General features: G+C 44.4%; 1 protein-coding gene across 1 annotated transcript in view; it reads right to left on the minus strand.

Annotated features, from left to right (window-relative positions):
- Positions 1-2,224: 2,224 nt before the first annotated feature.
- LOC311131606 (BMP/retinoic acid-inducible neural-specific protein 3-like) overlaps positions 2,225-15,885 on the minus strand; it is a gene marked incomplete at both ends in the record, with an annotated part of 40,863 nt that continues 27,202 nt past the window's right edge. The window contains 3 exons of the mRNA XM_084164674.1: positions 2,225-3,013; positions 3,160-3,502; positions 13,013-13,235. Coding sequence (XP_084020800.1) covers positions 2,225-3,013; positions 3,160-3,502; positions 13,013-13,235 — 1,355 coding nt within the window. The remainder of the gene's footprint in view (positions 3,014-3,159; positions 3,503-13,012; positions 13,236-15,885) is intronic.

Consider the following 15,885-nt stretch of genomic DNA (forward strand, 5'->3'; position numbering starts at 1 on the left):
CCAATTGACTCAAATTATGTAAATTAGCCTATCAGACGTTTTAAAGCCATGACATCATTTTCTGGAATTTCCCAAGCTGTTTAAAGACACAGTCAACTTAGTGTATGTAAACTTCTGACCCACTGGAATTGTAATACAGTGATTTATAAATGAAATAATCTGTCTGTAAACAATTGTTGGAAAAATTACTTGTGTCATGCACAAAGTAGATGTCCTAACGGACTTGCCAAAACTATAGTTTGTTAACAAGAAATTTGTGGAGTGGTTGAAAAACGAGTTTTAATGACTCCAACCTAAGTGTATGTAAACTTCCGACTTCAACTGTACATAAGACAATTTTAATATATCTAACACTTTTGATTGACAGCTCAGTAAATGTCAGACCTTCCTTCATCAAAGCCTGGCCTCTCCTCCGCCCACTCAGTGTCTCATAAGGGACATGCCAGGCCTCCGCAGAATGAATAAAAACTATTTACAAGCTCACAATAATGAATTATAGCCAGCCAGCTGCCTCTACAGCACCAGAACGAGCTTTAGAACTGAGCCTGGTAATTGCAGAACGAGCAGAGGGCTATTAAACATAATTATAGGCACATACCTGGGGATCTTTTTTACCTCATGAAGAATAAATGGGCAGACAGAATTTATTTTCCCTATATTTCTTTTTACTCCGAACATTCCACCGGCGTTCTTAGCTCAATTACTTAGTAAGGGGAAAGGTTTAATTGGTTGCAGGGTTGATGTGAGGTGAGGGGATGTAAAGATTTTGTCTGTTCTCTGTCTCACCTCTCTAATGGGACGGGCTCACCAGGAGTAGGTAGGCAGAGTGGACTGATGATCTTTGGAGAAATAATTATATAATTCTGGATGGAGTCAAATGACCATTTTCTAGCTGCTACACCCCTGCATCCAATGGACTAACATTCAGTTATACATTAGACAAACACCTCAGCATCAAGCCTGTTTCATCCACGTTACTCTCTTTCGAGTTTAGCTTCTGACATGAGCAGGATTTGATAACAGGAGCGCAGACAAATGGAGGTGACAGCCATTGTCCTTCATAGGTGTGTGACCTCTCCCTCATCTGCTCCGCTGGACAGCCATGCCATGAGACACAGGCCATGTTAGTAAATGAGATCTGGCACCTTATAGTCCTGACATGAATACTGCAGGTATGGATCTGTGACCCAGTGCAGTAGACAGCCATCACTCCTGGTCCTAGAGGGTAGCTGGGATGTCTACTGGTCTGCTCCAATTCAACCTGTTGCAGATAATGGAAAACACACCCTGTGTGTTTCTAAGCCACAACCCTAAAGAAACCAGTCTTACAATATACTCAGCTTTGCTCACTTATATCTGCATTTTTGGTGTGTGTCTGTGTGTGTGTGCACATTCACTGTACAAAAATATATTGCTTGAATTGTTCCTGTTACAAAGTCTACTAATTAATTAGGATGGAGAAGCTTGGTCACCATCCATAAACTAACCGCATAAATTAATGAAATAGAGGGTCATGATTATTTGATCAAACTCCACTATCATGTTTAATTTCATTCACTCAGTTCCTAAGTGGTTTTAATTGCTGCGATAAAAGTGTCTTACAATGAGATGTGACAACAGCTGTTCCTCAGCTCTAAGTAAGTTTGACAAATATTATCCCCAGTTGTTACTCCATGATGTTTTAATAACAAGTTATCTACAAAACTGACTGACACCACTGTATTCTGGTCATTATGGAAAGTGCACTGTCACTGAAGCAAAATAACATATAAAAGAGTTACAAACAAACAGACTGTACCATGTATCTTAAAAGGTCCCTCCAGTTGGCTTCAGTATATACTGTATAAATTAGCAGGGTTGTATTTTAACAAGATGGTGAAGTGGATGTGGAGAGAGTTAAATATTTGAATTTCTAGATCTGTTTTTGTTTACGGTTGTCAGAGTTTTTGTGTGTCTTCTGTGGACAAAAAAGGACCAGCTTCCTGCATCTCTCAACCATTTACAAGTCATTGAGTTGCAACCCAACTGAACGCCAAAATACATATTTCTTCTTGTCCTTCCTGTGTCTCTGTAATGGTTAAGTACATAGTTTTACGGTCTTGTAATCCAGAGAATCAACAAACCACTGAAAGTCAAACTACTGTAGTAGTACACTATTCAGCCGTCCAATAGTTCCCCTTGTAGATATGAACTTTAACATCTCCCAGTCATCCCCTAGTAGCTGTTAACTACACAGCTTGGTGGTCTCGTAATCCAGAGAGTTGGGCAGGCGGTTGCTGAAGGCCTGCAGGGAGGCGTGTATGCGGACCACCTCGCTGGCGGTCAGTTTGAGCCGGTGTCTGAGCAGACAGGCGAACAGGTCCAGTCTCTGCTGACCCGGAGGGGACAGTCTGTTGACCCGGTCCCTGATCTCCAGCAGCTGCAGCAGGGCCGTGCCCTGGGAGCCCTGGGTGTATGGGTAGTCCAGCTGCAGGATCAGGTCATGGATTGCTTCTGGGTCAAAGTGCATGCTGTAGCCAAACACTTGGATGCTGTTGATCTTCATGTAGCCCAGATTCCGTGAAGGGTCCACCATTTCTAATGGCTCATAGTAGAGGCTGTCGTTCACAGCCCCCGCCGGACCTCCACTGCCCTGCGTCTTTATCCGGCTCCGCAGGTAGATGTGGATGGTCTCAAAGAAGGTCTTCCACTTGTTGCCCAGCGTCAGGGTCCAGTTGAAGCACTCCAGGGGCAGGTCCAGTTTGGTGGCCGTCCAGTCTGGGAAGCTGTTCTCACCGACTGGAATGTACCAGCTCTCAGAGTGGCTGCCTCCGAAGGGGTTGATGTATAGGGTGAGGACGGGCTCCAGGGTGCTGTTCTTGGTCAGGCAGATCTGGAGAGACACCCCCAGCAGCATGTGGACCAGGTTGGACTTGTACTTGTTGCTTTTCAGCGTCAGCAGCATCCTCTTCCTCCAGGACGGGTCAAACCAGCTGTTCAGACGCATGTCGTTGCTGATGAAGATGGCATGGACCTGGATGGACAGATACGGTTGTTTAAGTTGTTAGGACAATATGTCTATCTACTTTTTCAAGATCCTATTCAACTGTATTACATATAAAATATCTCTGCAACTTATCCACAAAATCGTTCACAAAATCTAAACAGCCATGTATTTACCTCCAGCCTACGGTCGGCCCTCTGCAGGAGATATCTCAGCTCCAGGTCCTGTAGGTCTGTCTCAAAGCCCAGGTAGTTCTCTGTTGAGTCAGCCACCATGGGTCTGCAGGCCCCCTGGGTTAGGGCGTAGCCAGGGTTGCAGCTCCCACATCGGGTGTGGTTGTCTGGGGCGCAGGCTGCACAGGCGGGACCCTCTCCGATGGCACATGGTGGGGGCAGCTGGCAAGGGCTGTGCTCGTAGCTGCAGGTACAGCTGTGCAGCTCCTCAGAGAAGGAACCCAGCTGGTTGTTCTCAGAACAGTAGAGGAGAGACTGGAAGTGGATCAGCCAGTAGGACTGGGGCCTGGGAAGTAGACAGAGAGACAGACAACATAGAACATAACTTTTGGGAATTAAAATGGATGTGAATTGAATTGGTTTACTGATAAACTTTTGTTGCACAATTATACACTACATGACCAAAGATATGTGGACACCTGCTCGTCGAACATCTCATTCTAAAATCATGGGCATTAATATGGAGTTGGTCCCGCCTTTGCTGCTATAACAGCCTCCACTCTTCTGGGAATGCTTCCCCTAGATGTTGGAACATAGCTGCGGGGACTTGCTTTCATTCAGCCACAAGAGCATTAATGATGTCGGGCACTGATGTTGGGCGATTATGCCTGGCTCGCAGTCGGCGTTCCAATTCATCCCAAAGGTGTTCATGGACCTCGCTTTGTGCACAGAGGCATTGTCATGTTGAAACAGGAAAGGGCCTTCCTCAAACTGTTGCCACAAAGTTGGAAGCACAGAATCGTCTAGAATGTCATTGTATGCTGTGGAGTTAAGTTTTCCTTTCACTGGAACTAAGGGGCCTAGCCCGAACCATGAAAAACAGCCCTAGACCATTATTCCTCCTCCACCAAACTTTACAGTTGGCACTATGCATTGGGGCAGGTAGCGTTCTCCTGGCATCTGCCGAACCCAGATTCGTCCGTCGGACTGCCAAATGGTGAAGCGTGATTCATCACTCGCTTTTCCCTGCTCTAGAGTCCAATGTGGGCGAGCTTTACAACACTCCAGCCGACTCTTGGCATTGCGCATGGTGATCTTAGGCTTGTGTGCGGCTGCTCGGCCATAGAAACCCATTTCATGAAGCTCCCGACGAACAGTTATTGTGCTGACGTTGCTTCCAGATGCAGTTTGGAACTCGGTATTGAGTATTGCAACGGAGGACAGACGATTTTTACACGCCACGTGTTTCAGCACTCAGCGGTCCCGTTCTGTGAGCTTGTGTGGCCTACCACTTCGGAGCTGAGCCGTTGTTGCTCCTAGACGTTTCCACTTCACAATAACAGCACTTACAGTTGACCGGGGCAGCTCCAGCAGGGCAGAAATTTGACAAACTGATTTGTCGGAAAGGTGGCATCCTATGACGGTGCCACATTGAAAGTCGCTGAGCTCTACAGTAAGGCCATTCTACTGCCAATGTTTGTCTATGGAGATCGCATGGCTGTGTGCTCGATTTTATACACTTGTCAGCAATGGGTGTGGCTGAAATAGCCGAATCCACTAACTTGAAGTGGTGACCACATACTTTTGTATATGTAGTGTACTTCCTAACAGGTATTCTCTTAATGGGAAAGTATGGAGATTGCATGGCTGTGTGCTCCATTTTATACACTTGTCAGCAACGGGTGTGGCTGAAATAGCCGAATCCACTAATTTGAAGGGGTGTCCACATACTTTTGTAAATGTAGTGTACTTTGTAACAGGTATTCTCTTAATGTGAGTAAAAATAAAAAACAATAAACATATACCATTATTAATGCACATCTTTGAAAAAAATAGAACAATATTAAGAAAGAGGCATTTAGAGAGCAAAATTGCATCAATAGGACTAATGGTGAAAGTTAGAACACAAAGTGTAGCTTTAACCAACTCTGAAGTCGTATTATTATTCGCTGTATAAAACTGAGGCACCATCTCTCTGCAGTTTATTCCTTCATAATGTGCAACCTTCCCGCTAGCCATGATTGGTTGAGATAATGGATGGGCTGGAAATACCGGGAGATGAGTTTGGATTGGTCTGCCATGTAGCGTGCTTCTGTCTATAACGTGAGCTGTTCAGTATGTGTTGACAGTCTTTTCTACCGCGCCGTTTTTTAAAGATATAACGTTAGCCATCGGGAACTACAAAAGTTTTGCTACTTTTCTCAACAACATTGATGCCCTGAATTTAGCAGGCGGTATCGACAGATCAGTTGGAAAAAGTGATGGCCTATTTTCTGCACACGCCACGGTCAGTGTGAACCGGAGTGACTGGACACAACGCTGGCCAAACAAGATGTTGCTACAAACAAAACGGAGTTAAATGGTTCCAGTCTGCCGTGAAGCATTCATCCATATATACGGGTCTAGCTACATTTTCAGATATAAGTTTCACATTTTGTCAGAAAGTCATTTTTATTGCAAGATAAAGTATACTGTTAGATAACAAACATTAGCTTGCTGGCTCGCTAGCTAACATTACGTGTATGATCTGTGTAGTAATATTATTCAAATCATTTGCATTGCTAGTTATAGCCTAATGTTAGCTAGCTAACATTGAACCTAGTTTGTTAGCTTTAGGTACCTGCATATTCATACTACAGCTATGCCAATGTTTGTATTGGTAGTAGTACGAGTTGGGATTATGCCGGTTCATTGTTATGCTAGCTAGCTAGCTACCTAACTAGCTACATGTCTAAACAAAAGACTCCACTTCGGCCGGATTATTACATGACCCATCAAATTAGCCATATGTGTCTGGAGGTGATTATGGCCATCTATTGTATTTCATGAACATGTGTACATGTCTAGACAATAGTGACCCATCCACTTAGTTGAGGATTGGTTATAGCATTTCCTTCACATGAACAATCAATTTAGACAAGTGTGTCGGGTAAGCGTCATCTAATAATGATAAAATATTTATCAAATATTTTTATCTGGACACATTCTGTTTTTGATATTGCTACTATGCAAGTAACCACTTCACTGTACCGTTTACACTGTCTGTATCCTGTGCATGTGACAAATAAACTTAGATTTTATATGATACAGCGTGTGTTTACCACATGGCCTCACGTGAACTCTTAAAGAGATGGGTTCGGCTAAGGCTTAAGAGGGTGTGAACAATGCTGAATGGGTGTAGACTAAGAAGACCTCTCCAGTTGGTGTACCAAAACATTCATTTTCTCAAAAGTGGGTCTACAAGTTTATCAACTTTCAAAGCAGTATTAATTTCCCGTTGTTCCTCAACTGCAGTGTATGATAGATCATTTTCTAGCTCTGAGTCTCTACTTTTTATCCAATGTAAAAAACTTCAAATTTTGCTACATAAGACCGAATCGAGGCAGTCGGTCACCTATATCTGAGAGATATAAGAAGATCAGGAAATATTTTTTATTGTATTTATTATTATTATTATTTATTTTACATGTATCTAACCCATTATTTTTTAAACTGTCTCCATATATACTTCCATGAATTTTTTCGACTGTTACCGGGGGACATTCAGATGAGTCTTGTGAGGTCTGTGGGTGTCCTAGAGCAAACTGACATGTACGTGTTCGTGAGAGTCTCCCCTTTACACAGATGGGTCACATTAAAGTGTAGCCCAAACTGTTCGGAAGCTACAGACAGAAGTTAGCAGATCGGCTGTACTGACTTTAGACGAGTCCCAGGACGCTTGTGGGGGTCATAGAGAACATCATTGTGTTCGTGAGAGTCTCATCTATCCATAGATGGGTTATAGTGGTTTCTAGGCCAAACCGTTCTGACGCTACAGACGATTTTGTGAGAAGACCAATTTTCTGTGTCTCATGGTCTGACAAACACTGCTCTAGCTCTGTCATCTTTCACTGCAGATGCGGAAGTGTTACATAGGCGGATGCATCCAATGCAAAAAAACAGATGTCTTTAGTTTCAAATGACGGATATTTACGGACAGCGACCTTATTAAAACAAATTGTTGTTTCGTTTTGTTTAGAATTTGATTCGAATTATTGCTCTCTTTCTAGACCTTATCAATAATTAATGTTATCTTGCTTATTGAGAAGGTTCGGCATGTTCATGCTTAGCCATAATGCAATTTACAGTAGGCCTAGCCCCTATATCGTTGTGAATGCTATGTATAAAGTGCATTCGGAAAGCTTTCAGACCCCTTGACTTTTTCCACATTTTGTTACATTACAGCCTTATTCTAAAATTGATTACATTCTTTTTCCCCCCCTCATCAATCTACACACAATACCCCATAATGACAAAGCAAAAACAGGTTTTTAGAAATTCTTGCAAAAGTATAAAAAATAAAAGCAGAAATACGTTATTTACATAAGTATTCAGACCCTTTGCTATGAGACTCGAAATTGAGCTCAGGTGCATCCTGTTTCCATTGATCATCCTTGAGATGTTTCAACAACTTGATTGGGGACCTTCAATACTGAAGACATGTTTTGGTACCCTTCCCCAGATCTGTGACTCTACACAATCCTGTCGCGGAGCTCTACGGACAATTCCTTCGACCTCATGGCTTGGTTTTTGCTCTGACATGCACTATCATCTGTGGGACCTTACCTAGACAGGTGTGTGTCTTTCCCAATCATGTCCAATCAATTTAACTTACCACAGGTGGACTCCAAGAACACAGTGGCCTCCATCATTCTTAAATGGAAGAAAACTCTTCCTAAAGCTGGCAGCTCGGCCAAACTGAGCAATCGGGGGAGAAGGGCCTTGGTCAGGGAGGTGACCAGGAACCCAATGGTCACTCTGACAGAGCTCCAGAGTTTGCCAAAAGGCACCTAAAGACTCAGACCATGAGAAACAAGATTCTCTGGTCTGATGAAACCAAGATTGAACTATTTGGCCTGCCAAGCGTCACATCTGGAGGAAACCTGGCACCATCACTACGGTGAAGCATGGTGGCAGCAGCATGCTGTGGGGATATTTTTCAGCTGCAGGGACTGGGAGACTAGTCAGGATCAAGGGAAAGATGAACGGAGCAAAGTACAGAGAGATCCTTGATGAAAACCTGCTCCAGAGCGCTCAGGATCTCAGACTGAGGCCAAGGTTCACCTTCCAACAGGACAACGACCCTAAGCACACAGCCAAGACAACGCAGGAGTGGCTTCGGGACAAGTCTCTGAATGTCCTTGAGTGGCCCAGCCAGAGCCCGGACTTGAACCCGATCGAACATCCCTGGAGAGACCTGAAAATAGCTGTGCAGCGATGCTCCCCATCCAACCTGACAGAGCTTGAGAGGATCTGCAGAGAACAATGGGAGAAACTCCCGAAATACAGGTGTGCCAAGCTTGTAGCGTCATACCCAAGAAGACTCGAGGCTGTAATCGCTGCCAAATGTGCTTCAACAAAGTACTGAGTAAAGGGTCTGAATACTTATGTAAATATAATTTTAATATACATTTGGAAAAATCTATAAAAAACAGTTTTTGCTTTGTTATTATTGGGTATTGTGTGTAGATTGATGAGGAAAACATATATTTAATCTATTTTAGAATAAGGCTGTAACGTAACAAAATATGGAAAAGTCAAGGGGTCTGAATACTTTCCGAATGCACTGTATATTTCCACATTGAAGCCATGCAATTACTTAGAACAATGTTGACTGCAAACAGTTTCAAGTTAACATATTCAGCACCGATGGGATGGGTCTACATTTTGTTATTTCGCTCCTCTGTAAGCTGTGTAACAAACTATAACGAACTAACATTGGAGTTGATTCCAAGGCAATACATAAAATACCATAAATGCACAACTTGAATCAACCACATATTTAGCCATGGAGGACGTTCTGATTGGCCAGTGAGGGTGCCAAGCCTTGACACACCCACAACTGATTTATTCATCAAAAGTCTGTTCGTGCCACCACCAGCACTGCTCTGATAATTTTTGGTTGTGAAAATAGCTAAAATATTTCTGACACACCCCCGAACCTATAGCGCTACCGCCAGTGCTTATATTTACCATTGCTTTAGGTTTATTAATTGATTACAAATTGCATGACCCTCCCCTGGACTAAATAAAATAATATTAAACCCTCGCCTGATTGAAATTGAAAAAGCATGACCCTCCCCCATTTTCTTCTGGGTAAGAATTGTGTACATTTTGAACACTTCCTAAGATCGAATCCTGCTACGCCAGCTCTGATGCTCAACAATGTGTCAGGGCTTGCAAACTATCACAGATTACAAAAGGAAACCCAGCCGCGAGCTGCCCAGCAATGCGAGTCTACCAGACAAGCTAAATGCCTTCCATGCTTGCTTTGACGCAAGCAACACTGAACCGTGCATGACAGCACCAGCTGTTCCGGACGACTGTGTGATCACGCTCTCCGTAGACAACGCAAGTAAGACCTTAAAACAGGTTAACATCCACAAGGCCCCAGGGCCAGACGGATTACCAGGACGCATACTCAGAGCATGCGCTGACCAGCTGGCAAGTGTCTTCACTGAAATGTTCAACCAATCCCTGACCTAGTCCGTAAAACCAACTTGTTTCAAGCAGACCACCATTGTCCCCATGCTCAAGAATGTCAAGGTAACCTGCCTAAATGACTATCACACCCACATCTATAGCCATGAAATGCTTTGAAAGGCTGGTTACGGCTCACATCAACACCATCATCCCAGACACTCTGGCCCCACTCCAATTCACATACTGCCCCAACACATCCACAGATGACGCAATCTCTATTGCACTCCACACTGGCCTCACCCACCTGGACAAAGGGAATCCCTATGTAAGAATGCTGTTTATTGACTACAGCTCAGCATTCAAACAATAGTCCCCTCCAAGCTTATCACCAAGCTCAGGACCCTGGGACTGAACACTTCCCTCTGCAACTGGATCCTGGACTTCCTGATGTGCTCCCCCAGGTGGTGAGGGTAGGCAACAACACATCTGCCATGCTGATCATCAACACGGTGTGTGCTTTGTCCCCTCCTGTACTCCAAGTTCACCCATGACTGCGTGGCCGGGCATGACTCCAACACCATCATCAAGTTAGCTGACAACACAACGGTGGTAGAAACTGACACAACGACGAGGCAGCCTATAGGGAGGAGGTCAGAGACCTGGCAGTGTGTTGTCAGGACAACAACCTCTTGCTCAACGTCAGCAAGACAAAGGAGCTGATTGTGGCCTACAGGAAACAGAGGGGAGAGCACACCCCCATCCACATCGAGGGGGCTGTAGTGAAGCGGGTCGAGAGCTTCAAGTTCCTCGGTGTCCACTTCACTAAGGAATTAACATGGTCCACACACACCCACACAGTTGTGAAGAGGTCACGACAGCACCTCTTCCCCCTCAGGAGGCTGAAAAGATATGGCAACACAAAAAGTTCTACAGCTGCACCATTGAGAGCATCTTGACTGGCTGCATCACCACTTGGAACGGCAACTGCAAGGCACCCGACTGCAAGGCACTACAGAGGTTGATGAGTACGGCCCAGTACATCACTGTGGCCATGTTCTGGAACCAACAGGACCCTGAATAGCTTCTACCACCTAGCCATAAGACTGCTAAACAAGTGTGCTAAATAGCTAATCAAATGGCTACCCGGACTACCTGCATTGACCTTTTATTAACTAACTCTCTTGCACTGACTCTCTGCACACACACTGGACTCTACCCATACACTCACACATACTTACATTGACACCCCAACACACACATACACACACACACACTCTCACTCACTCACCACTTTAGCTGCTGCTACAGCTCAGCCTACTATCCAGCCTGTTGCCTAGTCACTTTATCCCTACCTATATGCACATAGCTACCTCAATTCCCTTGTACCCCTGCACTTTGACTCGGTACGGGTACTCCCTGTATACAGTGCATTCAGAAAGTATTCAGACCCCTTGACTCTTTCCACATTGTTACGTTACAGCCTTATTCTAAAATTGATTAAAACATTTTTTTTCCCCTCATCAATCTACAAACAATACCAAACAAAGCAAAAACAGGTTTTTATAAATAAAAAAGCACCTTTGGCAGCGATTACAGCCTCAAGTCTTCTTGGGTATGATGCTACACGCTTAGAACACCTGTATTTGGGGAGTTTCTCCCATTATTCTCTGCAGATCCTCTCAAGCTCTGTCAGGTTGGATGGGGAACATCGCTGCCCAGCTATTTTCCGGTCTCTACAGAGATGTTCGATCGGGTTCAAGTCCGGGCTCTGGCTGGGCCACTCAAGGACATTCAGAGACTTGTTCCGAACCCAGTCCTGCATTGTCTTTGCTGTGTGCTTAGTGGCGTTGTCCTGTTGGAAGGTGAACCGTCGCCCCACTCTGAGGTCCTAAGAGCTCTGGAGCAGGTTTTCATCAAGGATCCATCTGTACTTTGCTCCGTTCATCTTTCCCTCGATCTTGACTAGTCTCCCATTCCCTGCCGCTGAAAAACATCCCCACAGCATGATGCTGCCACCACCATGCTTCACCGTAGGGATGGTGCCAGGTTTCCTCCAGACATGACGCTTGGCATTCAGGCCAAAGAGTTCAATCTTGGTTTCATCAGACCAGAGAATCTTGTTTCTCATGGTCTGAGAGTCCTTTAGGTACCTTTTGGCAAACTCCAAGTGGGCTGTCATGTGAGGAGTGGCTTCCGTCTGGCCACTCTACCAAAAAGGCCAGATTGGTGAAGTGCTGCATAGATGGTTGTCCTTCTGGAAGGTTCTCCCATCTCCACAGAGGAACTCTGGAGCTCTGTCAGAGAAACCATTGGGTTCTTGGTCACCTCCCTGACTATCTTGGTCACCTCCATGAACATGGCCCTTCTCCCCCGATTGCTCAGTTTGGGCGGCCAGCTCTAGGAAGAATCTTGGTGGTTCCAAACTTCTTCCATTTAAGAATGATGGAGGTCACTGTGTTCTTGGGGACCTTCAATGCTGCAGAATGTATTTTTTACCCTTCCCCAGATCTGTGCCTCGACACAATCCTGTCTCGGAGCTCTACGGACAATTCCTTCGACCTCATGGCTTGGTTTTTGCTCTAAAACGCACTGTAAACTGTGGGATCTTATATAGAGAGAGTTGTGTGCCTTTCCAAATCATGTCCAATCAATTGAATTTACCACAGGTGGATTTCAATCAAGTTGTAGAAACATCTCAAGGATGATCAACGGAAACAGGTTGCACTTGAGCTCAATTTCGAGTCTCATAGCAAAGGGTCTGAATACTTATGTAAATATTTTCTACTCCCTGTACATATCTATGTTATTTTTACTCGTTATTGTTATTTGTTATTCACTGTGTATCTATTTCTCGTGTCACTATTTCTATTTTTATTTTATATTTTGTATCTTTATTTTTTACTCTGCATTGTTGGAAAAGGACCCGTAAGTAAGCATTTCACTGTCAGTCTACACCAGTTGTTACGAATCATGTGACAAATAATATGTGATTTAATGATTTCATTTCATTTCATTGTTAGCATTGGAACTGGCCCCAGGAAGTGAAATCAATCATATATCGTCTGTGTGAAGTGCTGCGAACGAACGGGACGTAGGGGATCCTTTCAAGTGTTCCGCTTCACTCCCAGGCAAACTGACAAACATTCCACTTTCTCTCTCCATCTCTCCACAGTCTATGGAGATTTCTCTTCACACATAAAAAGTATAGTGCTTCCAGTTTTCCTCAGAGCAGCAGTAATAAAGTAGATAAACATTACTTGGCTGGCTCCCTGTTTCTCCCACTCACACAGGGAGAGGTAGAGAGGATCTCTATCAGCTTCCTGGATGGGTGATTAAAGTGTAAATGGGGCTCAGTGGTAAGAGGTGTAATGTGGGAGCAAAGCAGGACTCTCACCATTCTCTGGGTAGGCGGATGTGAGGCTGCCTCTGGCACCTCTTGCTGAGGCTGAAGAGCTTGAACACCACTCTCTGGGCTCGTCTGAAGAGCACACTCATGCTGTTCTCCAGCTGCTCGTAGCGCCACTGGAACACGCCATCCAACGACCACAGGTGCTGGATCGTCGACACGTTCAGGAAGAAGTTCTGTGGGAGCCTCATAAGGAAGGTCTTGAACTCATCTGTCAGAAAGAGAGCGAAAATGAAAAGGAGAGGAAACTTTTTTAAAGGTGATTGTTTTTAAATGAACATGCCATGAGTATGGCCAGGGGAAATCTGTGGAGGCAGAACTTTCTTAACCCTTGGAAATTATGTAAAGTAAAGAAATGAACAGGACACAATGATTTAAAGTAAAACAATGAAACAAATCTGCTTACAAAAGGTATTACTGTAAAGGCATTGGAATTTTCCCTGCACATTCTGTTTGGTCCTATGTTTGAAAATAAAGTGCATATGATCACTTCAGACATGTCTCCACATTCCTCAAGGCTAAAGGAGAACAATGTCATTGGTTCCAGAACTGCCATGTTCTATGTTTGTACGGTTACTTTCTTCCTGCTGGCATCCCATTCCGCTGATAGAGCAGAACGTTGAAACGTCTTTGATATCCTTTACCGAAGGACACATTTACGACCACACCTGAGAAACTCTTTATTCCTGGCACTCCCCTGCACTCTCCTCTCCTCCCTGCTCTTAAAACATACACTTTGAAAGTAATTGCACTTACAGATATTTCACACACCACAAAAATAGAAGAGAAAAAGGCCCATCCACTCTGATTTCACCTCAGCAATCATGTCCACTGCAGGGTGACCTAGAGAGGCAATAATACCCCCAGATTATGCTAAGTACTCTCATTCATAAACTGTTACTATGCCAATGTGTGCTGGACTGGTAATAAATGTTTTTTATGTATGATTAATCTGTTCTAGACATATTGTAAACTACCTGTGCAAGGAGATGTTTATTTTTGTAATCCAATCCTGTCAGGTTTTGATTTGCTGTACACAGATCATGTGCCAAGTCCCCCAGGTTTCACTGTCAGTCATTATGGTTTACACTGTTTCAACCATATCTCATAACGTCTGTGGTACACACCGAGGAACGGTCCTCCACCTTTAAGGGTGTGACATATGATAAAACACTTTTATTCAGCTCATATTTTCCCCAACAGAAACTTTTCAAAGATTGTCCACATATGAATTTATCAATTATCAACTGCATGCACAACGAGTAAGTTTACAGCTAAGCTAGCTGAAGAGACCTGTAGATATTGCATGTCAACTGAGTTGCACTGGACACTTCATATATCAAAGTAAAAGTGTAATAGTTTCAGCAACATTTTGTATTTATTTTTTATTTAAACTTTATTTTGACAGGGAGTCAGGCTGAGACCAGCAGGCCCTTTTACAGATCAGCCCTATATACATATTAATACACATCAATATACACTATACACATCAACATACAGTACACATACATTTTCACATCAATACACAAAATGCTAAACAGCTTATTTGAGAGAGTCTTGGAGATTATTCCACAAGTAAGGTGAAAAAAAAAAACTAAACTAAAAGCAGATCGAAGGGATCTCCAGAGTTAGCCATCCCTGAGACTGGGTCTGGTATATCATACGTCTGTAAGTTAACAATGTAGTAAGGTACAGCAGAGGTTTATGCAGAAACGCTTTATAAACAAAAAGAGTGCAATGCATCGATCTACAAGACTTCAAAGAGGGCCAGCCTGCTTTCTGATACAGAATGCAGTGATGTGTACTGAACCTATCGCCTGTAATAAAGTGTAGTGCGCTATGATAAACTGTGTCTAATCACTTCAATACAGTGGCAGCTGCATTCATATAGATAATATCGCCATTGTCTATAACTGGTATGAATGGCGACTGAATTATTTGTTTTCTGCTATTTAATGAAAGGCATGATGTCACGACTTCCGCCGAGGCTGCCTCCCCTCCTTGTTCAGGCAGGCTTTGGCGTTCGTCGTTACCGGCTTACTAGCCACTGCCGCTCCATATATCATCATTCCATTTGTCTTGTGTTGTTAATTACACACTCCTGGTTCTTATCTCCTCATTAGTCCGTGTATAAGTGTTCCCTCTGCCCCCCTTGTCCTTGTGGGTGATTGTTATTTGTGATAGTAGTGTAGCTCGGTGGAGCTACTCGCACTTTGTATTGCCGGGGTAGATATGTCCCTTGTGCCTGTATATTATTGGAGTATCCCGTACCGTGTATTGCCAGGGTAGATAGTTTCCCCTGTGCCTGTTTTCGTGTGTCGCTATTCAGCGCTATTTGTGTACGACGGAATAAACTCTGATTTCGGTGATTACCCTCCTGCGCCTGACTCCTTCTATCACACTCATCACAGAATCACCCACCTGCTATGGAGTCAGCGGGAGAAGAGTGCATGCCTGGAGTCGTGGCACGGGTACAGGAGCATTCCATGATGCTGGCCAGCTTGGGGGAAGCGATGGATCGGGTTCTTCAGGTCGTCCAACGCCTGGAGAGGACAGAACCCGATCTGTCGAGACCAGCTGGCCAACCGGATCCAGCCACCTACACCCCAGCACCCGGGGGGATCCAGATATCCCGACCACGGGCGTTCGACGGGACGGCGGTGCTCTGCCAAGGATTCCTCATTCCAACTGGAGCTTTACTTCTCCAGCATCAGGCCGGCGCCATTGGAGCGGGAGAAGGTGTCCGTCCTCGTTTCCTGCCTCTCGGGGAAAGCCCTGGAGTGGGCCAACGCGGTTTGGAGGACTACGGGGAGTTCGCTCACCTCTTTCGGGCGGTCTTCGATCACCCGCCCGAGAGGTGG

The sequence above is a fragment of the Coregonus lavaretus genome (genome assembly GCF_964263955.1).
Source record: "Coregonus lavaretus genome assembly, chromosome: 6".
Taxonomy (NCBI): Eukaryota; Metazoa; Chordata; class Actinopteri; order Salmoniformes; family Salmonidae; genus Coregonus; species Coregonus lavaretus.